This window comes from Genypterus blacodes, unplaced genomic scaffold, assembly GCF_046128005.1.
Source record: "Genypterus blacodes isolate CSIRO-AG114 ecotype Tasmania unplaced genomic scaffold, CSIRO-AGI_Gbla_v1 ptg000077l_1, whole genome shotgun sequence".
Taxonomy (NCBI): Eukaryota; Metazoa; Chordata; class Actinopteri; order Ophidiiformes; family Ophidiidae; genus Genypterus; species Genypterus blacodes.
The window spans coordinates 227,894-253,788 of NW_027466886.1; the positions used below are offsets into that span (position 1 = coordinate 227,894).

At 44.2% G+C, this 25,895-nt stretch overlaps 5 protein-coding genes across 8 annotated transcripts; 3 read left to right on the top strand and 2 right to left on the bottom strand.

Moving 5' to 3' along the window:
- Positions 1-819: 819 nt before the first annotated feature.
- nxnl2 (nucleoredoxin like 2) lies at positions 820-2,401 on the bottom strand. Its single transcript, XM_076158471.1, has 3 exons — positions 2,344-2,401; positions 1,889-2,192; positions 820-1,455 (listed from the first exon to the last, which is right to left on the bottom strand). The coding sequence occupies exons 2-3, from the start codon at positions 2,188-2,190 to the stop codon at positions 1,287-1,289; spliced, it is 471 nt and encodes a 156-aa protein (XP_076014586.1). The 5' UTR covers positions 2,191-2,192; positions 2,344-2,401; the 3' UTR covers positions 820-1,286.
- An 816-nt stretch (positions 2,402-3,217) lies between these two features.
- gng10 (guanine nucleotide binding protein (G protein), gamma 10) lies at positions 3,218-4,553 on the top strand. 2 transcript variants are annotated; one of them, XM_076158441.1, is made up of 3 exons: positions 3,218-3,426; positions 4,117-4,265; positions 4,347-4,553. In XM_076158441.1, exons 1-2 carry the CDS (start codon positions 3,346-3,348, stop codon positions 4,240-4,242), a joined length of 207 nt encoding a protein of 68 aa, XP_076014556.1. In that variant the 5' UTR covers positions 3,218-3,345; the 3' UTR covers positions 4,243-4,265; positions 4,347-4,553. The 2 variants fall into 2 exon arrangements, with proteins under 2 accessions (XP_076014556.1, XP_076014554.1); XM_076158439.1 differs by having other exon boundaries at positions 3,224-3,426; positions 4,117-4,258.
- Positions 4,554-6,921: 2,368 nt separating this feature from the next.
- Positions 6,922-10,757, top strand: btc (betacellulin, epidermal growth factor family member). Of its 3 annotated transcripts, none has more exons than XM_076158448.1 (5): positions 6,922-7,204; positions 7,824-7,922; positions 8,845-8,965; positions 9,096-9,242; positions 9,528-10,757. In XM_076158448.1, exons 1-5 carry the CDS (start codon positions 7,165-7,167, stop codon positions 9,673-9,675), a joined length of 555 nt encoding a protein of 184 aa, XP_076014563.1. In that variant the 5' UTR covers positions 6,922-7,164; the 3' UTR covers positions 9,676-10,757. The 3 variants fall into 3 exon arrangements, with proteins under 3 accessions (XP_076014563.1, XP_076014564.1, XP_076014565.1); XM_076158449.1 differs by having other exon boundaries at positions 9,096-9,250; positions 9,528-9,615; XM_076158450.1 differs by having other exon boundaries at positions 9,096-9,250; positions 9,534-9,615.
- A 3,893-nt stretch (positions 10,758-14,650) lies between these two features.
- Positions 14,651-16,746, top strand: rxfp3 (relaxin family peptide receptor 3). Its single transcript, XM_076158447.1, has one exon. It carries the CDS (start codon positions 15,258-15,260, stop codon positions 16,482-16,484), a length of 1,227 nt encoding a protein of 408 aa, XP_076014562.1. The 5' UTR covers positions 14,651-15,257; the 3' UTR covers positions 16,485-16,746.
- Positions 16,747-17,507: 761 nt separating this feature from the next.
- On the bottom strand, positions 17,508-25,811 carry slc45a2 (solute carrier family 45 member 2). The gene is made up of 7 exons (XM_076158468.1): positions 25,340-25,811; positions 24,177-24,353; positions 21,688-22,058; positions 20,473-20,616; positions 19,880-20,003; positions 18,790-18,995; positions 17,508-17,729 (listed from the first exon to the last, which is right to left on the bottom strand). Exons 1-7 carry the CDS (start codon positions 25,809-25,811, stop codon positions 17,508-17,510), a joined length of 1,716 nt encoding a protein of 571 aa, XP_076014583.1.
- Between the last annotated feature and the right edge of the window lie 84 nt (positions 25,812-25,895).

A 25,895-nucleotide genomic window follows, 5' to 3' on the forward strand; every position in this document is an offset into this window, starting at 1 on the left:
AATCCAAACAAGAATCGAAGGATCAGAAACCACAGAGCGACCAGATTAAATTGTGCGAGATAACTCCTCAACATTTCTCATAAATCACTTTGATACTGTTCGAGGTCATGACTGGAACAAGAATTCACAACATGACCTTTTACTGCGTGTCAGTGTGTCCTAAGTGCGTGATTAAGGGTCAGAAAAAAGTATGCGTCACATTCGAATGCGACAGTAGCGCCTCCGCGTGGTGGATCCGGAACACTGCATCTTCCACAAACCTGCAAAGTACAGTAGAGTAGTAATAATTGCAAATGAGTAGTATACATTATTATTACACATAATTCCATTTCAAATGACTGTTTATGCTTTATCTCACTTTAAGCACTAATATAAAGAAGTTTCCAGAGAGTGTTTCTTTGTGCACCATATTACATGGGGCTATCTTTATTCCATCATTCACAAATAGTCTTACCTCATGGCTCACTCTATTCCCAGACTGGTGAGTGCTATGTAGACACTTTATCTCATTGGTAACAGGCCTCTGAGGACCCAGAGTCACTGTCCTGTACAGAATCCTGATCATCATTCCTAATGTTTTGTTTTTTTATTTACAGGACAAAACATTTACTGACAGCAAAATTACAGTGCTGTCAGTATTTACAGGGGAGGCAGAGAAAGGCAATTAGAGAGGGGAGGTGAATGTGCTAGCATGTTGGAAATGCTGTCCTGTGGGCATTAGGCATCCTAACGAGACACGGGGGGAATGGTTTGTTTGTGCATGGAGCATGGGAAACATACACAGGCTCTGAAACAGTACAACAAAGGGACACCTGTGTCTGAAATCGCTGAATAATTTTAATAACTTGTCTTTAAAACTCATAAAAAGAAAATACAAAAACATAGAGGCAGCTCAATATACAACTACATGGTCAAACATTTAGAAAAATAAAGACGCAAACCTCTACAGAAAGCTGACATATTCCATGTCTACTTGGCAAAGTTAGGCGATGATTTTAATTAAGTGTGCTGTACATTTTAAATGTAAATAACTCCACAGTGAAACTAGTATACCTGGCTTCTATCTGAATGCATTGTTACGTGCACCGTCTTTTGCATCATTGCAACAATGTGACATGCCTGAGATTTGCGTTGAATGCATAGGCTTTGTAGTTGAGAGGCAGCAGCCTGTGTAGTGCATGTTAAGAAAGATTTGATGTGATTACATCGGCTCTAATGTGGAAATGTGGTTGAGGCGGCTCTGCAAACAGGCGGCATAGATGGACGGAGATCTCTGTGGTGTTTTTCTAGCCGTTGAAGTTCTGAAAGACCTCAGCGGCGTCCAACCAGGACCTGAAGCAGGACAGGCCTTTGTCTCTGATCTGCTTCCGGCCCTTGTCAGTGATCACGTCGCCGTTCTCCTTCACTATCACCAGTTTGGGCACTGCTGTGATCTTGTAGCGCTGCTTTAACTCACTGTTGAGGGAGGAAAGAGACAGGAACACACACTTAGACATCTCTGCTGAATACGATACATATACTGAATACTTTTAAGTATTTGGATAATAGAAACACTCTGATCCATACACACACATCAATGTGAAAGGCATTGACCCACTTATCTATGAAGGCAGCCTGTCTGCTCTGTAGTTAAACCTAATCCCTGACAGGGTCACTCCAGAAGGCAGACACACAACAAATGTGTTACAGCACGACTACAAAAGTGTAGCCATGTTTCATTATACAACACAAAATAACAAATCTTCTATATTTTTAAAAGGTATGTGGATACAATAGGCCTCCACGTTTAGGGGATTGATAGACTTCAAACATTATCAATGAGAAATATTATTCACAAAGGCAATACAACACCTATTATACTTTTATAAGTATATATATTCATACTCACTGTTTGTAGTCATCCGTCCAGGGCAGAGCCAGCCAGTCTCCATGCAGGTCATGATAATATTCGATCATGTCATCTGTGGATTTGTCGGAGGAAACAAACACGATCTCAAACTGCTCGGACGGTTCACCATCTTCCACTAGTTCCGTGTAGAAATCACACAGGATGGGCGTGAAGTCGCGACACGGCGGACACCATCCTGCAGAAAAGTAGATCCCGACCACTTTGTTCCTCAAAGCCTCCTCAGGATCCACCAGATCCCCCTCTTTATTCACCAGAGTCCGCCCGGAAAATACCTCCACCATGTCTGAAACAAATGGAAACTCACAGACGCACTTCCAGGTGTTTCTGTCTTTGTATTCAGTTTCAGATATTGATCACATGTTCAATTTCGACACAAACTTTGAAGTTGTGTCGCCGTCTGTGCGCCCTGCTGCGCCCCTCGTATGTTTACCTACCTGCTAAAGCTCCCTAAAGCCTGTAAACGCCAACTGGCCAATCAGACGGCACGCAAAGATGACGTTAGTGCAACACATTAGCCACGTGGTTCAGGGCGACTGATGCCTTCACAGACCAGTATAAACTCGTAATTACTAAAACCTTAGGAAATATACTGGCACTGCGAAGTAAAGTTTACTACAGAAGCCGAGAGGGTTCGTGCACTAGACATATCGGTTGAACGACTTCGACCTCAAATTGATTGTTTGTTTTTTTCATCCATGTTTAATTTTCATCTACATGATAACAAAGGTCACATTCTCTAGCGTATTAATTTGGAAAGAATCAGCCAATTGACCACAATGCAAATGGTGGAACATGTGGCCCTCAATTGACATTTTCATACATTTATGAAAACCTAAATCATTATTGATCATTAGTTATGATTAGGTCTTAGGTTGTCTAACTCCTTCTTCCTTCCCCTCCTTCCTGCTCTTATCGATCTCTTGTCATCCTGCAATTCCAATCAGTTCTCTTTCTCTCTCTCCCTCCTCCTCCTCTTCCCAGGATGTGGCTGACATATTCATACTCAGTCTTGGGACAGTCCTTTCTGTCAACTTTGTGTTTGGGGACATAATTTTCTATCATGAAACTTAATCATATACTGCTGAACATCAAACAGCAATATGAATACCTACACATATAATTCCCTTTTAAGAGTGTTAGGTGGCTGTCTAACATGTATCTTGTATTAGAGTAGACATATTCCAACTAATCACAGCCTTAAACAATTGAATTGTTGAAATGTTAAAACAGAAAGTGTCCAAGTGCCTCTGGAGGTCAGTGTGCTTCTATTTCCTGGCTTGTTGAAGGGGAGTGGAAAAGGATGAGGGGGTTTTAAAAGAAAGGCAGCCCATCTCCAGGAACGTTTGCCAGCCCATTAGTAGAGTCAACTGTTGCTTTGAGAGACTTGAAGGAGCTTTAGAAGACCTTATTCTCTACTCGAAACAATTTCCAACGACATGACGACGAATTCCAGTTTGTCCAACATGAGGCGGCTGGTGGAACAGCTGAAGCTCGAGGCCAGTGTGGAAAGAATCAAGGTAAAGTTTAATAGAACAAAAGATAGAATAGCCTTTAAGAGAAAGTCACATTTTGATTGAGACAAATGAAGAAAACAATCAGCAACTCAGCTTAGCTCCGAGACATTACATAGGTTTTGTGTTTGTATTTCATAGTTTGTTGTCTGTGTAATTATAAGTGTTCTCTTATGAAACCTTTCTTGTCCAATACAGTTCTATATTCTCGAAATTTGCAGCATGTTCTTCTTTTTCAAATTAAGTCAATTAGACGAGGACAGTCCAAATAATCTATTTTATTTCTGTTATTCCACCAGTTGATTTATTTTGAATTGTACATCCAAGTCTGAGCACAATTTCAGTTTAGTGTACTGTGTGTAAACAGCAAATCATCAGTATTCATGTTGGTACAGACCTCATATCTATAAATATAAGTATCATATATCACATCACATCATATCAAATGTCAACAGAAATGTAATAAGCACAAAACCTTTAATATATACATTTATATACAAAAACATATTTGCAGGATGTGAGGCTGCTTACAATCTGAAAACACACAGAGTCATTAGTTATCTGTGTGTGTGTGTGTGTGTGTGTGTGTGTGTGTGTGTGTGTGTGTGTGTGTGTGTGTGTGTGTGTGTGTGTGTGTGTGTGTGTGTGTGTGTGTGTGTGTGTGTGTGTGTGTGTGTGTGTTTTTGATGTGCCCAGGTGTCTCAGGCGGCTGCAGAGCTGCAGCAGTATTGTCTGCAGAACGCAGGAAAGGACGCCTTGCTGGTCGGTGTGCCCACGGGCAGCAACCCCTTCAGAGAGCCACGCTCCTGTGCTGTCCTATAAGCTCACATAGCTCAAGGTCAGAGGTCAGAAGGTTCCCTAGCCTTTATTTGTAAGTAATGCATGAATTGTAAAAAGGAAAATTAAAACATTTGCCCTTTTTGCAGAAGAAGGAGGAGAAACAGAAACAGAAACAACTCTCACTCATGGAAGAGCAGCTCTCCTCACAAATCTACAGTATGTTGCTGTAGCCGTGGTAGAGATACTATATAAATGTTGCTATAATGTTTTTAATGATTCCTGTGCCACACAAGATGTATGTTTTGTATTTTGAATGTGGCTTTTAAACTCATTAAAGTCATCCTGTTGTGATCTTTGTGCTTACGTATTCTCATACTTTTTGAGAGGCAGTGGCAGAGGTGTAGACAGATTATCTATGGATTTAACACAACGGATGTTTATAGCCGGACTCCAAATTGCTCCATGGAATCTCAGAGCGTCGGCACTTCCTGTGGTTCAGAGGATTTCAGAGGCACAGAGAGGAAACCGTCTCTTCCTGTTCAGACCTACAGAAGACTCACACTCTTCAATAGGTCCTTTAAAGCTCTTTTAAATCCGATTAAAGCAGTGGTTCCCAATCCTTTCCTTCATGCCCCCCGTATATACTGTAAATCAGAAGTTTATTTTTTAGAAGAATATTATTTGTTTTGACCTTTGTCAGTCACAGCCACATTGTACAAATTGGTACTAGAACTAGACCAAATCCCATCCTGCGGGCCTGAACACACACACACACACACACACACACACACACACACACACACACACACACACACTCACACACACTCACACAATAAAAAAACACCAGCCATAATGTTTTGCGCTTTTTGCAGCCAGCTACCGGTGCTGTGGACACTTCACTCCCACTAATGATGTAGCTGCACATTTCGTCCTTTTAGCTCCCCTCTGGAGCCACGACTTTAGTGTATTTGGACCGCTCATACTTTATTTTTCACTATCTCCGCTTACCATCTTGCCATCACATTTGAGTTTAGCCTGTAGCTTACCGCTAATAGTTGACGTTTGCACGCAGCGTTGAGGGTTAGATAGGTTTAGGGTAGATAAGGATAGTAGTGTGCCGTGTGCAAACATTTATGTAAGGCTAAACTTAATTTAAGTTGCATTTCAATTATCTCATGGTTTAGATATTTTTATTTGTAGTAATATTTTTACATTTTAATTCATTAATAATTAAGTTTATTTAAAAAATAATAATAATAATAATAGAAAAAGATTCCTCCGTGTACCACTAGCGGGAGCCTGCGTACCACTGGTGGTACTCTGCTCACTCCTCTCTCCTCTCTCCACTTTGTCACTTCCCTTTCCTCCCTGGGCACACTTCTTGAACAGGTCTCAATAATGTCACAGCTCTGAATGCCTGAATCTGAATCTGAATCTAAATCGCATGCAGTCAAAGAGAAGTTTGTCCTTTTTCACGCAAGCAATTTGAAACAGACGCAAATCATCTTTTTTCTCATTATGTTGCCGGCTATACATGTGTGTGAGGTTTTGCATCTTTTCTAGTTCCTCATTCCTTCAGCATCAGAATGGAGAGAAACCTGAGCTCTCCCTGTATTGAATGACTTGTAGATGTGGAAGTAACAGCACTGCAGGATTGTTTTGTTTTCAGATCAGGAAGAGAGAGGGAGGGAGGGAGAGGGGGAGAGAGAGAGAGGCAGGCAGGGATCTTTTCTGGTTCCTCATTCCTTCAGCATCAGAATGGGGAAAAACCCGAGCTCTCCCTGTATTGAATGACCACTGAGGTGACATTTTTTTTGGATGTGTTGGATTTGTTTCTGGCCTAGATTAACACAGACACACACACTCTGCTTTGTTTCATTCTCTTGCCGATCACCAACTACAAGGTCAAAGTACACCAACCTAGTTTTATTAATGTCGAGGGGAGACAAATTCAATGAGACGTAAAGGTCAGAGGTGAAATAAGTGTGGTTGTATCAGTAGTCAGTAGGCAGTAGTCGAGTGGGTAGAGCTTCCGCTTAAGAACCGGAGGGTTGCCGGTTCGAGTCCCTGCCGAGGTGCCCCTGAGCAAGGCACCTAACCCTCAATTGCTCCCCCCTCTGCGAAGGGTGGTAATATAATGTAATGTAAGTCGCTTTGGATAAAAGCGTCTGCCAAATGATCGTAATGTAATGTAATGTATCCTTGTGTGTTTTGTGCAGGCCTTTGGGATTTGGTGAACAAAGCTGTGTGAACTTTGGTGACACAGAGCTGTCGCTGATGTCGAACTTCCGCCGCTGCGTGGAAGTCAACTTCGAGCTCTCTGCCTCTGCTGAGACGCGCCAAGGGACACATCCACACCATATCCAACCCAGCAGGTACGTGATTATACACACACTCACACCCTGACCCTGACCACAACCGCTATACGCTCAAACCCAATGCCAAGCCCAACATGAATGATTTCAAAAGGACAATACATCTGAGAGAGAGAGAGAGAGAGAGAGAGAGAGAGAGAGAGAGAGAGAGAGAGAGAGAGAGAGAGAGAGAGAGAGAGAGAGAGACCTTGTGTGTGTAATATAGTAGTATAAAGACGCAGGCAGGCTTTGACGGAGGACGAACAGGTGAATTCTTGAATGGAGGGGTGTTCCCCTTTAAAGCTGTGGGTGGGGCAGCAGAGAGCGTTGGGTTTCAGTGCCACCCTTTCCATTCCCAACACACTCTTATGCAGCGCACTCAGGCTACCTTGGTGTGTGTGCGTGTGCATGTATGTGTGTGTGCTTCGGTTTAGACACCAACTCCCCAGTCTGACTATGAACTCAGCTGCTATGCATGAAGGACCACAGCACGTGAAGAAGAACCCCAGCGTGGGCTGATGGGTGATCGAGGCCCTAGAAGAGGATCGATCGGATTTGACTTGATGATCCCAGTTTGATTATTAGATGAGAGCTTTCATCAAGTGAAGAGATGGCAGAGGCGTACAGAGTGTGTGTGGCGGTGGTGACAGGTAAGGCTGTTGTTTCATCATTCATTTGAAATCACAGGTTGGGTTTGCTACACACACACACACACACACACACACACACACACAGAAGTCCTTTGCAACCTTTTAACCTGTGTTACCCTCAAAGTAAATGCCGACAAGACTCTATTTGTGGATTGAAGTGTTGCATGTTGGTTAATGATTGAATTGGAGACTCCTTGTGCTCAGTCATGGCTGTCACACACACTGTCACACACACTTTCCCCCCGGAGCATTAAAGTTGAGATTCAGGGTGAGGTTGGGTGTTCACACTGTCATCCTTTTACGTAACGACTGCTTTGTCAGTGACACCCGCTAATTAAAATGTGTGTGTGTGAGAGAGAGAGAGAAGTGTGTGTGAGACAAGTGAAGGGAAGTAACCTCTCTCCTCTTCCTTCCCTATAAGGCTGCGGGCTGTCATGACTCAGCAGCTGATCTCCTATAACCCGTTTTGTGATCATGTTTTCATGCCACAGTCTTTACATTTGTTGCCTGTGTATGTGAGTGTTTGTCTCTTTGTGTGTGAGTGTTTGTCTGTGTGTGTGTGTGTGTGTGAGTGTTTGTGAGTGTGTATGACCAGCTTTGTTTGTGTTTCTGGCTACAGCTCTGGCCCTATGCAAATACTCCGTGGCAGAGTGGAATGCTACCGACGAGCCTGCCAATCGAACTGTGTCCTCCTGCCACCACGGCAACAATTGCACAGGTAGATATGAGATGAGATGAGATGAGGGGAGGGGAGGGGAGGGGAGGGAGGGGGGGATGTTTGTAGTGTCACAGATTGCTTTGAAGTTTTTTTATAGAGGAGATTTATGGGTGAGTGGGTTAAACACAAACGACTCTCACAGGGATAAACAGAGAAGAGAGACAGAGAGAGAGTGAGACAGGCAGGCGGGCAGGCAGGCAGGCAGGCAAGCAGGCAATTGTGGAGGAGGTGGAGGAGTCATATTCCAGGCTCCACGTAGCAGAGGAGTAATTAAAGAGGCCCTTGTGTTGGATCAGGATCGACTAACCTTCACTTTGTTCATCTTTGACCAGGAATTATTCTGAAATGACTTCCCAAGGTTCAACCTTTCTGGAATCCAAAAAACCTGAAACGCTTCCATTTCCCATTGTAATCTTGTCTTGAAACTGAATATTCCTTCTTTTCATCGCTGACACTTCTCATGTTTCAGCCTGTTGATGTCACCTGAACAACAGTATTGTTTTACGAGCGCTTTGTCAAAAGATAATCTCGGTAGAAAAGCTAGTGAAAGATAGCGGCGGCCTTGAGGTTTCGGCTATGACCAAATGGGAATGTGGGCAGCAGTTCAAGCAGCTGCGTGTGTGTACGAGTGTGTGTGTGTGTGATGAAAAGGGGAGACCTTGATGTTACATACGTTTCATCCAGCAGAGATTTGTTATTAAAGGAGACATGTGGCTAATCAAGGCCTGGATGACACCGGGCTTTTCCTGGCTCTTCCTCTCCTGATCGTATTCCCAACTAGTCTATTTATACATCAGGTCACGAGAGTGTGAGGGTGTCAGTGGATGAAGGTCTGCAGGGGCTAACTGAGCAAGAATGTTACAGATATATCAATGTAATACTGTTCTGATGTGAAGTTTACCAGATGTTCTATCCACTAAAGATATTAAAGATACAGAAGAAGAGTGGAGTGGACATTTCTCCGTATGTCCCAGAGAACTGAAGCACTTCTGTATCCACGGCACCTGTCGCTATGTTAAAGAGCAGAAGATGCCATCTTGCATGTGAGAGTGAGGGCTCAAGTATTTCACACACACATATACACACACACACAGACACACACACACACACACACACACACACACACACACACGGGCACATTGAACTTTCTTGCTTTCGCTTCCTCTTCTTCAGGTGTGACCACGGTTTCGTCGGTTCAAGGTGCGAGTATGTGGAACTGGATTGGCAAATAGGAGAGCAGCGGAAAATCATCATTGCCAGCGTCATCACGGGACTGGTGCTCCTCGTTCTCCTCGTCGTGTTCATCTGCATCCGTCCACAGTGAGACTGTGTGTGTGTGTGTGTGTGTGTGTGTGTGTTGTGACTACAAGAAGAACTTTCAGCTTTAATTACACATCATCAATACTTATCAAAACATTTATCATTTCCAATGTTCCCCTCTTTTTGCAATATTTTCATTTTATAATTGCATGAACATTAATTCCTGTATTTATGATTAATGTGTGTGTGTGTGTGTGTGTGTGTGTGTGTGTGTGTGTGTGTGTGTGTGTGTGTGTGTGTGTGTGTGTGTGTGTGTGTGTGTGTGTGTGTGTGTGTGTGTGTCAGTTGTAGGTGCAAACTGTGCAGGCAAAGAGGAAGACGAAGAGAAGAACCGAGGATCAGCACAGAGAAGCTCAGCATGATGGACACCGGCGCCACACACGGAACCTTAACTAAAGACTCATCGGAGATCCCACACACCGATGCTGTATGAGAAGGCGTGTGTGTGTGTGTTTTGAGTGCGTGCGTGTGTTCATCACTCTGGGAACTAACTGTGTTTGGACGTGAAGGATTCTGCTGGCTGCTGGCTCCTGTCTTACAGCGACAACTGTAGGATTTCAGTTGCTTCCCGACAGAGGATCCGTGTGTGTGTGCGTGTGTTTGGATCTACGTGGAAACAGAACAAAAGTTAGACACACACACACACACACACACACACACACACATCCTCCCCCGCTCTGTATGAACACAGCGACCAAGCGGAAGTGTCTAAACCATTCCTGGATTCATGATAAACCTCGCACAAGGGAAGCCTGAGTTTGACCAACGCTTACTGGAAGGAAATGTTTTCCATTTGAGGAACAAAGGGAGAAATAAGGGAACGCTGATTGGTTCATCATCCCTGGAGAAACTTACATTTCAAGCAATGTAGGTCAGAATACCAGAGACGCGAACCATGTGAGTCACACCAGCTTCTCTTTGGAGGACCAATATCACGACTACCAGAAGCTAAACTATGCTGTATTTATGTCTGTGTCATAAGTTTCTCATCACAGTTGCACAGTATCCATCCATGACAAGCAACACGCTGAATATTGTTACGCATCGACATTAGCAATGCAAGAAGAGCGTTGCGAGAAAGACTGACCCCCCCCCCACACACACACACACCCCACAGCTCCCTTAGCCTCTGGGACAAGGTGAACTTGTCCCAGAGGCTTTTTTGATCTGTGTATTTGGAGCGGAGCGGCCTGGAACAGCCTGGCCTGTGTGCGCTCGCAGTCAAAGTGCTCCACTGTCCCCAGACACTCTCCAGACTGCCGGCAGCTCACTGGCTGTAGTGTGTGTGTGTGTGTGTGTGTGTGTGTGTGTGTGTGTGTGTGTGTGTGTGTGTGTGTGTGTGTGTGTGTGTGTGTGTGTGTGTGTGTTACCCCTCCACTCTATATGGGGAGTGGGGAGTGAAGCAAGCGAAGACAAAGAGATTTTCTCCTCCTGCTATTTAAATGTCATCTATTTTCAATAAACACTCCACTTTGTGTGTGTGAGTGTGTGTGTGTGTGCACGCTGCCATTTAAAGTCTTCTTTAAACTCTTAATCTGACATCTGGAATCCATTTGGAGGAGTTACAGCGTTTCCAAACCGATAGTTACTCAACCTACTGCTCCTTCTCCTACTTTCTTCTTGCCGTTCCACCCAGGGAGTCCATTTGGGATCACTTGCAGATAAACGTCACACATATCCAAGAATAGAACATGTAAGTATTGTAAACCATGAGTTTCGGTTTCAGAATTTCACTGCAACACACACACACTAATGATGGCACTGTGTGTGTGTGTGTGTGTGTGTGTGTGTGTGTGTGTGTGTGTGTGTGTGTGTGTGTGTGTGTGTGTGTGTGTGTGTGTGTGTGTGTGTGTGTGTGTGTGTGTGTGTGTGTGTGTGTTCAGATTCATTAATAATTTCTCCCTTGGCCCTGTTGTACTTTGGTTACTGGTTTTTATGGCTGTATTGTGTTGTTAGGTTGCTATGGCGCTGTGTTATGAGCCGTAGTCAGCAGGCGATGCTGCAGGAGCCCACATAGTCCAGCCCGAGAGTGAAAACAAGATAATATTCTATCTTCCTCTGACATTATGTGTCCTAATGCTGTTGGCACAAGTGGGTTGTCTTTGTATTTGTCTTTATAGATGTGCTACAATAACAACAAGAGGAAAACTGGCTGAACAGGTGGCAAAGCCCTGTGCTAACCTAGAATGTACAGCATATCTATTTATATCCTAGCTGCCATTATCATCAATTCAGTTTAGGAAAGGGATTCAGGCTTTATCTGTTGTGAAATTTCTTTTTTTCCTTACAAAGACGCAAGAATTACCACTTCAATTTGAACAAACATAGCGAAACATGATTGAATGTAAACATGTAGTAACACAGTCTAACATGAAAGTTACTGTAACTATTCTGTCCATCCAGCTGTAAACTCTTGCGTCATTTGTCAGTGTTTCAGTATTGAGTCATGCGTACTTGACAGTTTTTAAAGATGGAGTTTGCCATATTTGTCTTTTTGGTGTGTTGCTTGTGGTTATTTGCAAGTTTGTTACAAGAAGAAAACCTCTCGCGTTCCAGGCAGAACCATGCTGAAATGACAAATCACCTTTGGAATGAATGTTGTTGAATGTTTGGAGGTGCTGAGCGATTTTTACGAGTTGTATTATCTGATTTAACAAAGTACTTCATTTTAATGATTGATGCTAAACTAGACACCCAGAGCAATATGTAATTAGCAAATCTAACTTTACTCCCAAATCAATTATTTCACTGTGAATGTCTGTGTTGCCTTCTGGAGGCCGAGTATGCCAGGTTGCATCTTTGGTAAAACCTATTCTGTGCTGTGTTTACGGTGAAGGTGTTCAGCCCTGTGGCCTAATTCCAGGTGGCCTGCCTGTCTGGCTGACTTCAAAGGAGTGACAGCTGCGGAATGTCCGAGTTTCTGTATGAGGGGTGTGACTGCAGCTGATAAGAGAGACAGATACCGGCCAGACTGTTGTGACTGTTTGATTTGGAATGTCAGACGACAGGGAAATATCCTTCTTAAACCCAATAACACTTTTGAAGCGCCTGGAGCTGCATTGGGCAGTGGATCTTAAATCTTAGATAAGTGTGGACATGACCACAGGGCTTCATTTGATAGACTCACACTGCTCCATCTGTCCTCCTCTGGTATTTTTGTGGCTCCAGCAGCTGTCCAATGACCACCAAACTGTTTTACTCAAACATTTCACACCACAGTGTGTCAGATAGATCAGTGCTGGAAGGGAACGTTGAAATTGCTTGGGCAATGCTCAACTTGTACCACAGGGGGTCAGTATAACACCTACAGATGCTGGGCTTGTTTGAAAGGGCTCATTACATTCACAATATTATGATTCACAAAAGTTATTACTGTGGATCAATCTTGAAGTAGAAACCCTGTGGTGAGACACACACGCACGCACGCACGCGCGCACGCAAGCACACATAGACGCTGTTTGACATTTTAAGCTGTATGGCATAAGAGAAGAAATGTCAGTTGTGAATTTTGCAGCATCGGTCTCATTTTGCGGAGAAGCAGAAGCCACTTTGATCTTCCAGCATGAGTCATATAGTATGCTCATAAAGCATAGAGCGCACTGGTGGATGAAATATAGGATATTCCACTATAGAAGCTCCAGGTTGCTTTCAAATATGGATTATGTCCCTTTAGCAAAGAAAGTGCCTTGATGACTCTATATGACTCCATCGATATATTTTTTCCAGGAATTAATACGCGTTAAAATGAATTGACAGATCAGATTTTCCAAATGTGGTTGTACAAAGCAGCTAGGTTAAATTATTGATGTGCATTCGCCGTACAATAATGTCTGCTTTAAGACAAAACTCACAAACAATTGAGAGAATGTCATCAATCTCTATGGTCTGAAGAATTGGTCCCAGTACGGAGCCTTGCGGGACACCTTTTGTCATCGGTAAGAAGTCAGATAAAACACTTTACTGTTGATAGCAGAGTGGCTGACTTTATCAAAGGATCAACACACTAGAGCAGAAACAGCATTTAAAGTAAGTGATGTGGGTGGTATATTTAAAGTCTACAGCTTTGGGCCAAAATCAATGTGATAGATTTATTTCTGAACTCCTTTGTGAAAAATTTGAGCACTTTGGGGAATCATGCAACAAAGTGTATTTTATTTGCTCCAATGGCTTTTATTTTGTAATAGCATAGCAGAAAATCTATATCCAGTTTCATCAAATGTATTCAGGCAAGGGGAGCATTTCAGGGTAGCATTTAGAATGAAAGGCTGTGCAGATGGATGCGTGTGATATCCATCCTGCAGCTGTCATGGCACCATCCTATAGTGTACTGTTTAACTCTAATGTCCTCCAACGCTACAAGGAGGGGCACACCATTTCTGGAGTGGTAGAAAACTATGTGATTGGAACCGAGCTGGATGATTCTTGTCACAACCCGTTATCTTTTTCCCACAGGTGACATTCACAGAGCCGGACGTGGGGGGGAAACTCCTCTAATCTCACAACCTCACACAGGACAAAAGGTGAAAGCCGACGTTTCCAAGGCGCCACATATGACATCTGCACACCTAATGAGCAAAGCAGACTCAGATATTTTTGGGAGCTGTCAGACCAAAGTGAGGACAACAGTCATCAGGTGCCTGGAAAGAGGAATGTATGTCATCTTGGACATCTTATGTGTGGTTTTGAAGACCGTAGATAAGGTGTTAACATTTCATAACCACAGGATTGTTACTATGAGTCTTTTTGCCCTCTAGTGGCCAAACGGGTACAATGCAGCTTATATAATCTTAATGCTTCTTACGTATTGTTAACCTTTAAAAACATGTACACTTGTAGCAGTTTAAGAGGAAATTATCCTCAACTAAAACACAAAAACAATTATGCTATATGAGAACAGTATCCATGGAAAAATATGAACGATTTTCCTCATTTCAAGTCAAAATCTCCATTCACTGAAACCATTCCTACCTTTTTAATGTGAGCCGCTGTTGTAATGTTGACGTAATTTAACCCAACCAACATATTATTACCCGAGAACGCAAACGTGTGTTATTTAAATTTGACCGCTATAACAGCCAATACTTTAAAAAAACGTTCGACCAAACAAGACAGCAATGAATATAACATTTCATTGTACTTTACTTGTTTAAAATGCAGGTGAGCAATTTTCGTCAAAGATAATGTGTATTATCTGCCCTGCATGATTTGAATTGCCTTCCTCTGCATGAGATCCGTCCTCTTGTTCAACTCTTTTCCAATTTAATGCTTGTTAGTTTGTTTTGGTATGGAGAAAACAATGGAAACTCTCAGAAAGAAACTGAAAATAACTTAAGAATTCAAAACGAAGAATTCTGTCCAATTCTGAAGTGGAATTGGTGTGTCAGGGTCTTTTGCTTTATACAGTTTTGACTCAGTGGAACTTTTCTGTCCCCTTACATTTAGATCGTGCTTACTTTCTGATCCGTCCTAAAGTCAAGCAGTCAGCTTCTGGTTCTGAGGGAAGGAAACCTTGACAGTCAAGGTGAATCAGTCAACCGAATATAATTAAAATGAATGGGAGGGGGGCTATTTGTGTTTTTACCCTGGGCTCATTTGTCCCTGTCAACTCGTGAAATCATGTAACGTTTAGGAACCATGTCCTTAACCTTCATCGCATATGTATTACTTATGAAGTTTATGCTAATTTGCACATTCAGTGACTTGCCTGATGGATTTGCCCCCCAGTGTGACTCAAATCAGGACCAAGGACAGCACCAGATCGCGCCAGGACGTTGCGTCAGAGACGCTGTTTCTCATTCTGAAGGAGCTGAGACGATCAGAGGAAAAACCTCAGAGCATCATTACAGCTTGAGGACTTCAAGAGTCTCAGACATGTTACTTTCGACTCATTGTACATTTAAGTCAGTCTGTGAGAAAATCCTCAGATGTTGGAACATGCTCAGCCTCTCCACAGGCGAAGCTGTTTGCATGTGGACACTTCAGTGAGCAACATCGAGCTCCTGGACTGAAGTTGACATGTCTGGAGAAGTGACCGACACCTATGAAGGCTCGGGAGGAACCTTTTATGGGTCACCCTACAATTTAAGCTTTATTCTCAACGGAACCAACCGCACGTTCCTGTTACCAGACTTTGACAAGAATGATATCGGTTTGATTGGCGATGTCTCCGCCGTGTTGAGGATCATCATCTCCGTTGTATACTCTCTGGTTTGCGCGCTTGGACTGGTCGGAAACGTCCTAGTGTTGTACCTGATGAAATCAAAACACGCGTGGAAGAAATCCTCCATTAACCTGTTCGTCACTAGTTTGGCAGTGACCGACTTCCAGTTCGTCCTGACTCTGCCGTTCTGGGCTGTGGAGAACGCGTTGGACTTTACGTGGCTTTTCGGCAACGCCATGTGTAAGATCGTGTCTTATGTGACCGCTATGAACATGTACGCCAGTGTGTTCTTCCTCACGGCCATGAGCGTCACTCGGTACGGGTCCCTCGCCTCTGCGCTCAAGGGAAAGCGGCGTCGGGCGAGCTGTTGCTCCGCACGCTGCGCCAGCGGCTTCATCTGGTTCGCCGCCGTGTGCGCCGCTCTGCCGCACGCCGTCTTCTCCACTACCGCCACGGTTTCCGGCGAGGAGCTTTGCCTGGTGAAGTTCCCCGACACCCACAGGAAGGCGCAGTTCTGGCTGGGGTTGTATCACTCGCAGAAAGTGCTCTTGGGCTTCGTGGTGCCGCTGGGGATAATCTCCGCTTGTTATCTGCTCCTCTTGCGCTTCGTCGCCGCCAACAACAGCAACACCTCCAGCGCTAAAAGACGCTCTAAGGTCACCAAGTCGGTCACCATCGTGGTGCTGTCCTTCTTCCTCTGCTGGCTGCCCAACCAGGCACTGACCGCCTGGGGGATCCTCATCAAACTCAACGTGGTTCATTTTAGTTATGAATACTACACCACGCAGGTTTACGTTTTCCCGGTTTCCGTGTGTCTGGCGCACTCCAACAGCTGCCTCAACCCGATTCTGTACTGCCTGATGAGACGAGAGTTCAGGAAAGCGTTGAAAAAGCTCTTCTGGAGCATGACTCCGAGTGGAAACGCCATGAGGCCGATGACAGCCAGCACAAAGCCCGAGGGGGACGAGCAGGTCCGCGCCCTGGTCCCCATCTGCGCCCCCGGAGAGCCTGCGGTGGTGTTCCACCCGCCCGGGGCTGCAGTTTACAACGACTTGCATGAACTCCCACAAAACAGCGCCTAGTGACTTTATTCTTCATGAATTCATTGATTTAAATGGCGGATCGTGATAGTTGGAGTTCAGGCGAATTAATTCAGGCAGAACTGTCTTACCAATAGAGAGTTTGGACACTGGTGAATAAAGATCGAACTGCATATCGATTCTCTACACTGATCAGTGTGTGTCAGTGATCTGACATGACTGTACTTGTCTGGCTGACCTAGTAAATGATGTCAAATGCATGGATGAGTTTGACTGTGAACTGGCATCTGTGCTTTTGTGTTTTGTGGTTAGAAAATAAAAAATAAAAATGTGTTTGTGAAAATGTTTTCCAAAATGTTATTCCAATAATCTGCTCATATGCACTTTACAACTTTATTAATACTTGTTGCCAATGGTGTGAAGATGTAGCGTTGTAGACATCCAGGAGTTTGTCGGCACTAAACCACTATACTTGTACATAACACCTCAGATTATGATCATCAAATGATTTATCTATAAAAGTATGTGAATCATCAGTCTCGTAGAATCCATCATCCTTATTTATGCTTAACACATTGATGTTAATTCCCCTACATCATACATACTGTACAGACAAAGCAGAGACAAACAAACACAATCAGTATGTTTGTCTCTGCTTTGTCTCCTCTGGAGGGACAAATAGACAAGTGCACTTTAAATTAGCTTATTGGAATTGGACTGAATTTTAATCAAACATTACCAAGACTGTGTCTAAACAGTCTAAACTAGTATTGTGAGTTTGCTCAATTAGAAATAAAGGAAATTGGAGTATTCGGTGAATTTCTCATGGGAACTATTACCTTCATTGATCTCTCAGTGTGTTTAATCAAGAAACTCTGGTGTGTGTTCCAAGTCTGGTAAACATTTGGATTAGCAGATTTAAAATGTCAAACCCCACAAAGAGTTCGATATCTCAATTAAAAATCTCACAAATGTAGGTAGAATAATTACAAATACAAACATTAAAGGATATAATAAAGAGTCTGTTTAATAAAACAACATCAGTAAATAACATTATGGTCACACTCATTCCACATATCTGATACAGAAAGCGATGAAGATGCAGCCGAACAGGGCCATGGTAGAAGCCGAGAGCACCACTACGATCACACTCCCCACCATGTTGACCAGAGCACCCAGTCCTGCACCCACGATGATCTGAGCCAGCTGGACCATGCAGGTGAGGGCGGCACAGTCCAGCCCGATGCCACGCGGACTCCCGATGCTTCCACGCAGCTTTTGTTGTTCCTGGACGCACAACAGGTCAGTGTATAGAGGGGCAGAAGGAGAGGGAAGAAAGGGAGAAGGATATGATGTCATGGATTTCTGCAGGATCCAAAATGTCCACAGACATAATGGTGCTCCAAAAGGCAGTTTGACTTGCATTTTGACTTTGCTCATGTTTTTATGACTTTAAGTTGACCATTCCACTGATATCTGGGTAAATAGTTTTTAGGATCCAGCTGCAGAACTCCACAGCACTGGAAACTATGTCATTCCTTCCGGTATGGGTGCTTTTCCTCCTACACGTCGCCTTGAGCTATTCCTTTACACAGCAGATGAGGCCCTGATTGAGCTCAGGTATTGATTCATTGAGGTTCACAGTTTACATCTGTGGTTTCTAGCTTACAGGCATTATGTTATGTCCTTGTTGGTCGGTGCCGACGGCAATGAGCAAGCACATGTTGTGAATGCGATGATTGATTGAAATTCCAGAAACATTTTGTTGACGACTGTGAATAGTTAATTTGAATAATTTCAAAGCTTTCAAGGAGACAAATGCAACTATTCAGTCTCTCTCTTTCATTATTTTGGCCCGGTGCTGAAACATGTCATCATTCTAGCACTTTATAAAGTACAGTCTCCTAAATGCATGAAATGATAAATATGGAAAAAGCTTTTAGACAGACTGATTTGTCTATTTATATTGAAACCATAACTTGCGAGAGCTATAATTCTGGGACAAAGAACAGAAACGACCCTGCAGCCGAAGTGAGTGACACCCTGTTATCTTGTCGAGCCGCCAACAAGCTTGTTATCAGAAGCGGTAGCTACCGGATACAAAGAAGAGAAAGGTTAGTAGCGGAAGAACATGCACGTATGCGTTCAGCGGGCCAGAGTGAGTGGGTGGTTTGATTCACTCGGGCTCAGATTGCGCAATAGTCAAGTGACAGCTTAACAAACCTGCAGTTAACAAAGTATAATTGGCATTTGTAATTGTCAAACACAGCAGGAGCTTGTGTGTAGGCACGTGTGTGTGTGTGTGTGTGTGTGTGTGTGTGTGTGTGTGTGTGTGTGTGAGCGTTACCTCCTCCTCTCGCTGATACTCTGCGATCAGGTTGAAGGGGATGGTGTAGAGCGTGCTGGACATGACCCCGAACACAGTGCAGAGGATCAGAGTGGCGATGATGTTGGGGAAGAGGCCAATCAGGCTGGTGCCCATGCCGAACACAAAGTAGCCCATGAAGTATAAACCCTTCAGACCGATGTAAGGCAACAGGATTCGCTGCACATCTGAACACACACACACACACACACACACACACACACACACACACACACAAAATTCAGTTGAAAACACCACATTGATTTCAAACAGCTGAAATTTACTATCAGACTGAAGCAGATCTTTATTTTTGTGCTGCAGTAAAGCCACAGGAAACTCTGGAAGAGGCCAATAAAGGGCATTTATAAAAGAGGGAGCAAGGCCGCGTGAAGCTTTTGCTCTTAAATCTGTGTTGCATTTTGTTTCATCAATCTGGACAAAGGTCCACAGCTGTGCCCCATGAATAGATTCAAACATTCCATTTTGTTCCATTTTTCGCACAAAAACATAATTCTGGCTAAAAATGAGTTTGCTCAAAGCTCATCTCTTGTTTGTAAAAAGCCAGAGTCTGCATGCCTTTCAGGCTTTGTGTTCCTCCTTCTACATGCTGGGAGTTCTGGGACTTGTTATTGAAAGCTGGACCACTCTGGCTGCAGTTGATTGCTTCATTTGTGCGCTGAAAGAAGTGGGAGAAATGTTGTATTTCCTGGTAACAAATGGAGACAATTCTGCACACAGTGTGCACGTGGGCCGTGCGTGAAACCTATATTTACTTTCCATGCCATTTATTGTAATGACACTGCAAACACACTATTAGCAGTTTGCTGCGAATGTCTATTGAACCATTCTGAGCGTGGTCACTGAGGAGGGATTAGTGCTTTTCCTTCACGCGGAGCCCAGATGATGCACGACTGCCACAAGGGGACGCGTGTAATCCCATTCAGAGGAGAGCCCTGCCCTGCCAAGTTAGAGTGGCATTAAATGATGGGAACTGGCAATGCAGGGATGTGATAAAGATGCAGCATGAAGACACCGGCACTCTCACAAACACACGCTCGCCCGAGTTACTTACAGGAGTAGAGAGCGGAGGATACGGCGTTTATGCAGAGGCCCCAGCAGCCCACTTCCACTCCTCTCTCATATGTGACATAGGCTGTGGAGTTATGGTCTGCGTACGGGTTTCCTTTGTAAACAATCTGACACAGGAACAGAAGAGAAGAGAAAAGGGACTTATGTGAGGAAACGTCACAGAATTCACACCATGTCCTGTGGAAAAGCATTCATGTCAGTTTGTAATTTGTTAAGCCCACTTAGTCTGCACTTGTCAGCGAATCTATCAGATGACAGACTTCACGTTTCATTTCCGCTTTTGTGCTTTTCTCCCCCTTTAAAAATAGAATCTCCTGGAGGCACCACAGATCACAGCCTGCTGACATGTTTCAGCACGGATAAAAGCAGCTGTGATTTTTGGATGATGTCTCTCTCACCCCATGGAGCGCCATGGAGTGTGTGAGTTTGTCCTTTGATGGGGTTACAGGCACACACACGCACGCACGCACGCACGCACGCACGCACGCACGCACGCACGCACGCACGCACGCACGCACGCACGCACGCACGCACGCACGCACACACACACACACACACACACACACATGCTCATACCTGTCCCATAAAATCAGTGAAGAAGAGCATGTTGCAGAGGAAAGCTGTCCATCCTAGCAGGTGACTGATGCACAAACAGCGATAGTGGTTTGGCATGTGGATGAAAGCTTTCAGCAGCAGTCTCAGTGTCATCTTCTTCTGGGCCTGTGTATGCACACACACACACACACACACAATCAGAGAAACGCACAAGCTCAGCAGAGATGGCAGCCCTTTCCATTAATAGTGCTCATTAGTTTGCGATTCCTTCATCGCTCCCAGTGCAGAAGCCAGTGACTGCTGCAAGTTCAAAAGCTTCCACGACACAAACCCATCATCTACCCGCTCCATGCATGAATTTATTAGGACCACATGGGGGCTTTAACATTCTGAGCTCAACCAACATACACACGCCAGCAACTCTCATTATCAGGCAGGGACTGGAGATGAAAGCAGGGTGAAACTGTGAGGCTCTACAGTGAAAAAGATTCTGAACCTAATAACATAATAAACATAATAAAGGATCCAGTGGAGACAGTGGCAGTGTTCATCCATTCTCTCAATGTAATGTAAAGAATATAATGTAAGGCTATAGAAATGTAAGTATGATGTCCATGTAAACAATCTGCAGCATGACTGACTGATGCATAACGAGTGCTCATGTGTCAGAGGCTGATCGGGAGAGAGAAGGAGATGTTCTGTATTCTGTATTCTAGTTGGATTCAATTGATTTGTAATTGACTTCGGACAGGTTGATATGAATATGACTCTTGCTATTGAAGACCCAAGGCTCACTTTTAGTGTGTGATGACATGTAGCAGATAACATTACTGCATTACTACAGCACTGCTGCAGATATAGAGCGAATGTTAATGGGTTTCTCACACAAAGCCGCTTACTTCTTTACAGAACCAGAGACTGGAGATGATTAACCAAATGGAATCAAACATTTCATCAAGATCCAGATTGCTATACAACTTTGAATTGTGTTCTGCAGGCGTCATCTTAGCTTGGCACAGTGTCACTTTGCACTAGAACTTCACCTTGGGGACACTGCATAAAGAACACAGAAGAACACAGAAGACGAAGAGAAGGTCTCTGAATTGCCTCTCAAGCCTTGAAAAACCGATGCGACAATCTATTATAAATGTGGAAGAACAAAAACAAGAACAAGCCTCCGTTTCTTGATTCTGAGGCACATTTCAACAAAAGAGCTGAGTATCATATCAACCTCACCTCTTTGTTTGGCTGCTTGGCGCTGGAGGTGACTGAGTTGGCCTCGCTCAGAGCCGAGAACGACCTGGGCCTGAGGTCCGGAGCTGACATGAGGGCGGCGGGAGGGGCAGTTTCTTTAGGCAGAGCCCCGTAACCGTTGCTATGGCATGAGGTCAGCGGGCGGAGGGCGCTGGCAGGCGAGGGGTCGGAGGTCACCCCGTCCTTGGCCAGAGGTTGCTCGGGAATGCTGAAGAGGTGCACAGTGAGGAAGATACCCCAGGTCAGAGCTGAGAAGAAGTAGATGACTTGGTACTCGGAGCCCAGCAGCTGACCCATCACAGAGTGACCCCAGTCCATCGCTCCCACCAGGTAGCCGAACGCCCCGCCCAGACCTACAATTAAAAGAGCAAAGTTTATGAAAAAGGTAAATGTCTGTTTAAACTGCTTATTAGACTTCACAGATCAACATGAAAGCCTCTGGATGACAACTCCTGATCGAGACGGACATGGTTATTATTTTCATTCTGACCAGTCCGATCTAGTCAACCTAGTGTGAGGTTTCAAAGGAAAGTTTCTTTCTTTCTGCGCCTACAATGTCAAATATCAATCGCTTTATTAACAGAACACATAGCTCTGCTCCAAAGGAAAAGAATCAAGAAAAGAGAGACATTGATTTTTGAGTTCAAGCAAATGGAGTCTAACTGCACACATTCATTCTTAGAGGTTACCTTGGGTGACGACCACAGTGTTCTTCAGAAGTCACCACCTACGTCAGACGACGTATGTCTCCCTATACAACCAGTGGGAAGGAAATCGAACGCACCTCTGCACCACCTCTGCGCCACCTCGATCCTTTCGCCCACTCAAGATTCTATGTATCGCCGATATAAGCTTCTTAGTCTAAGTCTAACCTTCTGTCCCAAACGAAATGAGGAAGTTATTGGATGGAAGTGGAATATGGCTGCACAGATATCAGAGCAGCAGAGGCTCAGGGGTAGAGAGGGGGGAGAGGGGTAGGGTGGATAGGGGGAGAGGGGGAGAGGGGCTTTCATATCAAGGCCTTTATGCTAACCAGGGGCTTTGCAAATCACAAATGATTTTCTACTACGCCGCACAAAGTCACGGGTGGTTAGCGAGAGTGAGCCAAGAAAAATATCACGCTGTTAAAAATGCTTTCCTTGACGGCAGCCATGGCGATTACCTACTGTTTGTGTCTTATTTTGTGTGATTACAGTGAAGCACAAAGAGAAGAAGTGGAGAGAAAGTCAAAGTGAAATGGTCAGGTAACACAGTCTATGCACACACACACACACACACACACACACACACACACACACACACACAGAGTAATGGGTTATAATATATCATTGTTGTATGTGTAATGTACAGTTCTTGTTTGCCCTGTGCAGTTTTATTTTGTACATTAATGTCATAATTTCGGTTTCGCCATTTTCAGTGCTTTGCATCATCCAGAAATGCAACAAATAGCCTTAAAGAACGATCAAAAGGTTGTACCAAATCACACAACAAATCTGTACATTCTCCGTCTACTACACGTGCAAAGCTCCTCTAAGAAAGTCATGTGCCTGGCCTCGCTCTCTCTCAGCCCAGACCCATGACTGCAGCACATGACTAGCTCAGGGCTGGATTACTGCTCACACCAGCCTGTGCCTGCTGACAAGTCGGCACAGCGTGAACGATCACACTGAAAACATCATACTGCCCCACAAAACAAGGAATATTTGCCTCTGTTTGGGTTTAGTCACAAGGAATTTCCTCCGGTGTGGCCTGTGTAAGATCACCATGGATGTGATCTTGGTTGGTTTTATTTATCATGCATGCAATTTGGCCCAGAGTCTTTCACAACCCTGATTCATTCAAAGGAAAGTGAAATCATCCTCTCTCTATCAGCCTATAAAAGGTCCCAAACTACTGTATTTACAGTTTCTACCCCCAAAACATTTTTTTCTACCCCCAAACCTGTCTTGTCTTTGCTTGAATCTTGTTTTACCTGGTATTCAGTTAAAAGTTTGTATAGGAAGCTAAGTTTGGTCTGCTTAAGAAGTCTGTAATGTAAATTACAATCTGGAAGAAAAGTGCTTGGAAACTAGGGAAAATATTGGTGGCTTTACAAATAAACCATGAGATCTGATTTGTTTTGGCAAAATTAAGCGCACAAATTTAATTTAATATGAGGAGGAGAAAGAGACAGATGTGGGCGACGCTTTGCATTTATCCTACTTCATTAAATCCAAGACACACACGAGAGGTGTGTGGGGGGAAGAACAGCAGATATACTGCCTCTGACAGCAGAATCTCTACTGAGTGTGGATGAAATGATGAAAATTTTGATGGCTTAACCTGCTCATACTGTACATGGACAAAAATACATCTTGGCAAACAGGTTCGTCACAGCAATCCACTTGAAATGTAATTATTGTTATTTTATCCCATACAATGCAAGTATCAACAAATCATCAGGTAATAAAATGTTGAGTGGTATGAGGTACCTGTGAGCAAGGCATGGTAGTGCAGGCCTCTGTCCTTGTCTTGATGTGAGCACACGTCAAACAGATAAGCTTTGATGGGCCCGTCGATGAAGTCAGCGGCAAAGTCAAACAGCACAACTCCAACCATCACCACCACGATGGCCCATGTACTCTTCAATGACCTGTCAGTGATAAGTGCTGCAGAACAACAAACATCCATTCACTCACCGCTCCTGCTTTCTTTGTTCATTTCATCTAATTGCTTTGTAGAGAAACGCAGCATCTATTCATGGCTAGAGGAAGAAAAATACACAGTATGGAAATTCTAATAGGTTTTTTCACAGAATGGTGGAACGAATTCAACCTTTATGTCAGGAGATCCCTGTGGAATTTACTACAGCCCCTGAGAGACACAGAAAGATAATCAGCTTATCCGGCGTACATTATGAAGGCAGGAAAATGATGTAGTAATGATGATACCAAGCCGTGATCCCGCCTTGTAAATGGAAATCAACCAACATTTACTGCATTCAACATGGGAATTAACCAATTACTGATTGATAGAAGTTCTAAAACCCTAGAATTGGAATGCACAAAGCACTTTACAAGACTTTTACACTGGGGGTTTTGTAAGAGGAACTGGTATTAAAAAATGCTGAGAAAATAACTGGGAAAAAGCTAAAGATTAATAGATGCTGAGCAGATAATAATGCAACAGGGCTTCTCTCAGCTGTGTGTGAGTGCAGTTTTTTTTAACCTGAATATTGCTTAAACATACAGTAGGTATAAGTATACAGTCTCTTGTGGCTGCCTGGAGCCCCAAAATCTAAAGAAACCATCATCACGGCATATTTTTGTTTTGGTGTCCCTCCACAGTCGCAGCTCATCCTCCCTCTGTGCCAGTGGACATGTGTATCTGAGGCAACTCATTCAATTTGACAATGTGCAAATGTAATCTCTTGGAGGACAGACAGTAATGATGGTGATTAAAATACTTAAAGTTTGTGTTGCTTGCTGGATATGCCCCTAAAAACTTTAAAAGAGGTAACAGAGGTAACAGATCTAAAGTTCACGGTGAACATAATACACGATAAAGCGACATTCAGGGCTCAGGCAGATTGTATTGTTTGATGCCTGGGAAGAGCTAATCCTCTTCCCTCTATCAGTTCCTCGCCATGCCTCACCTGAGATGACAGCATCCCCATTAAGAAAGAGAGTGAGTCCCACCAGCATGAGGATGCCCAGGGCCAGAATGTAAGGCCTCCGTCTGCCCCAGGCGGAGCGGCAGTGGTCACTTGCCGAGCCGATGATGGGCTGCAGCAGAAAACCCAGCAGGGGGCTGATCAACCACACCAAGCTGTACAAGCTCTGCGGGAGGCCGACGCTCAGAAGCACTGGTGTGACAAACGCAGCCTCCACCGCGTAGCAGAATTCCCTTCCAAACATAACCAGGCCGTGGAGGATAAGTCTTCCCCGCGAACGCCTGGGAGGCTCCACCGCTTTGAACACGGGGCCGTCCACACTGTCCATATAGTCCTCTTTAGAGCCAGGATGGTCAGTGGAATACTGGTGCAAAGAAGTCCTGATGTGTTGGCCAGGCTCTGGTACCCGGCAAGGTTGGGGCCTCACAGACTGGTCCTCCGATAAGAGGGTCATGGTCGAGTTAGGAAAAAAGGGGTAGAGGGAGAGAATGAAAGACCGAGAGAGTAAGAGAGAGCGACTCGTGTATGGTAGCTTCTC

Excerpts from the sequence above, each read along its gene's own strand:
- nxnl2 (XM_076158471.1), bottom strand. The coding sequence starts at position 2,190 with ATGGTGGAGGTATTTTCCGGGCGGACTCTGGTGAATAAAGAGGGGGAT. Across the intron at positions 1,456-1,888 it reads TGGACGGATGACTACAAACA|TGAGTTAAAGCAGCGCTACA; the intron begins GTGAGTATGAAT and ends CTCCCTCAACAG.
- gng10 (XM_076158441.1), top strand. The coding sequence starts at position 3,346 with ATGACGACGAATTCCAGTTTGTCCAACATGAGGCGGCTGGTGGAACAG. Across the intron at positions 3,427-4,116 it reads CCAGTGTGGAAAGAATCAAG|GTGTCTCAGGCGGCTGCAGA; the intron begins GTAAAGTTTAAT and ends TGATGTGCCCAG.
- btc (XM_076158448.1), top strand. The coding sequence starts at position 7,165 with ATGGCAGAGGCGTACAGAGTGTGTGTGGCGGTGGTGACAG. Across the intron at positions 7,205-7,823 it reads GTGTGTGGCGGTGGTGACAG|CTCTGGCCCTATGCAAATAC; the intron begins GTAAGGCTGTTG and ends TTCTGGCTACAG. Across the intron at positions 7,923-8,844 it reads CCACGGCAACAATTGCACAG|ATATTAAAGATACAGAAGAA; the intron begins GTAGATATGAGA and ends TATCCACTAAAG.
- rxfp3 (XM_076158447.1), top strand. The coding sequence starts at position 15,258 with ATGTCTGGAGAAGTGACCGACACCTATGAAGGCTCGGGAGGAACCTTT.
- slc45a2 (XM_076158468.1), bottom strand. The coding sequence starts at position 25,811 with ATGACCCTCTTATCGGAGGACCAGTCTGTGAGGCCCCAACCTTGCCGG. Across the intron at positions 24,354-25,339 it reads TGGGGATGCTGTCATCTCAG|CACTTATCACTGACAGGTCA; the intron begins GTGAGGCATGGC and ends GTTGTTCTGCAG. Across the intron at positions 20,617-21,687 it reads CCAAGCAGCCAAACAAAGAG|GCCCAGAAGAAGATGACACT; the intron begins GTGAGGTTGATA and ends GTGCATACACAG.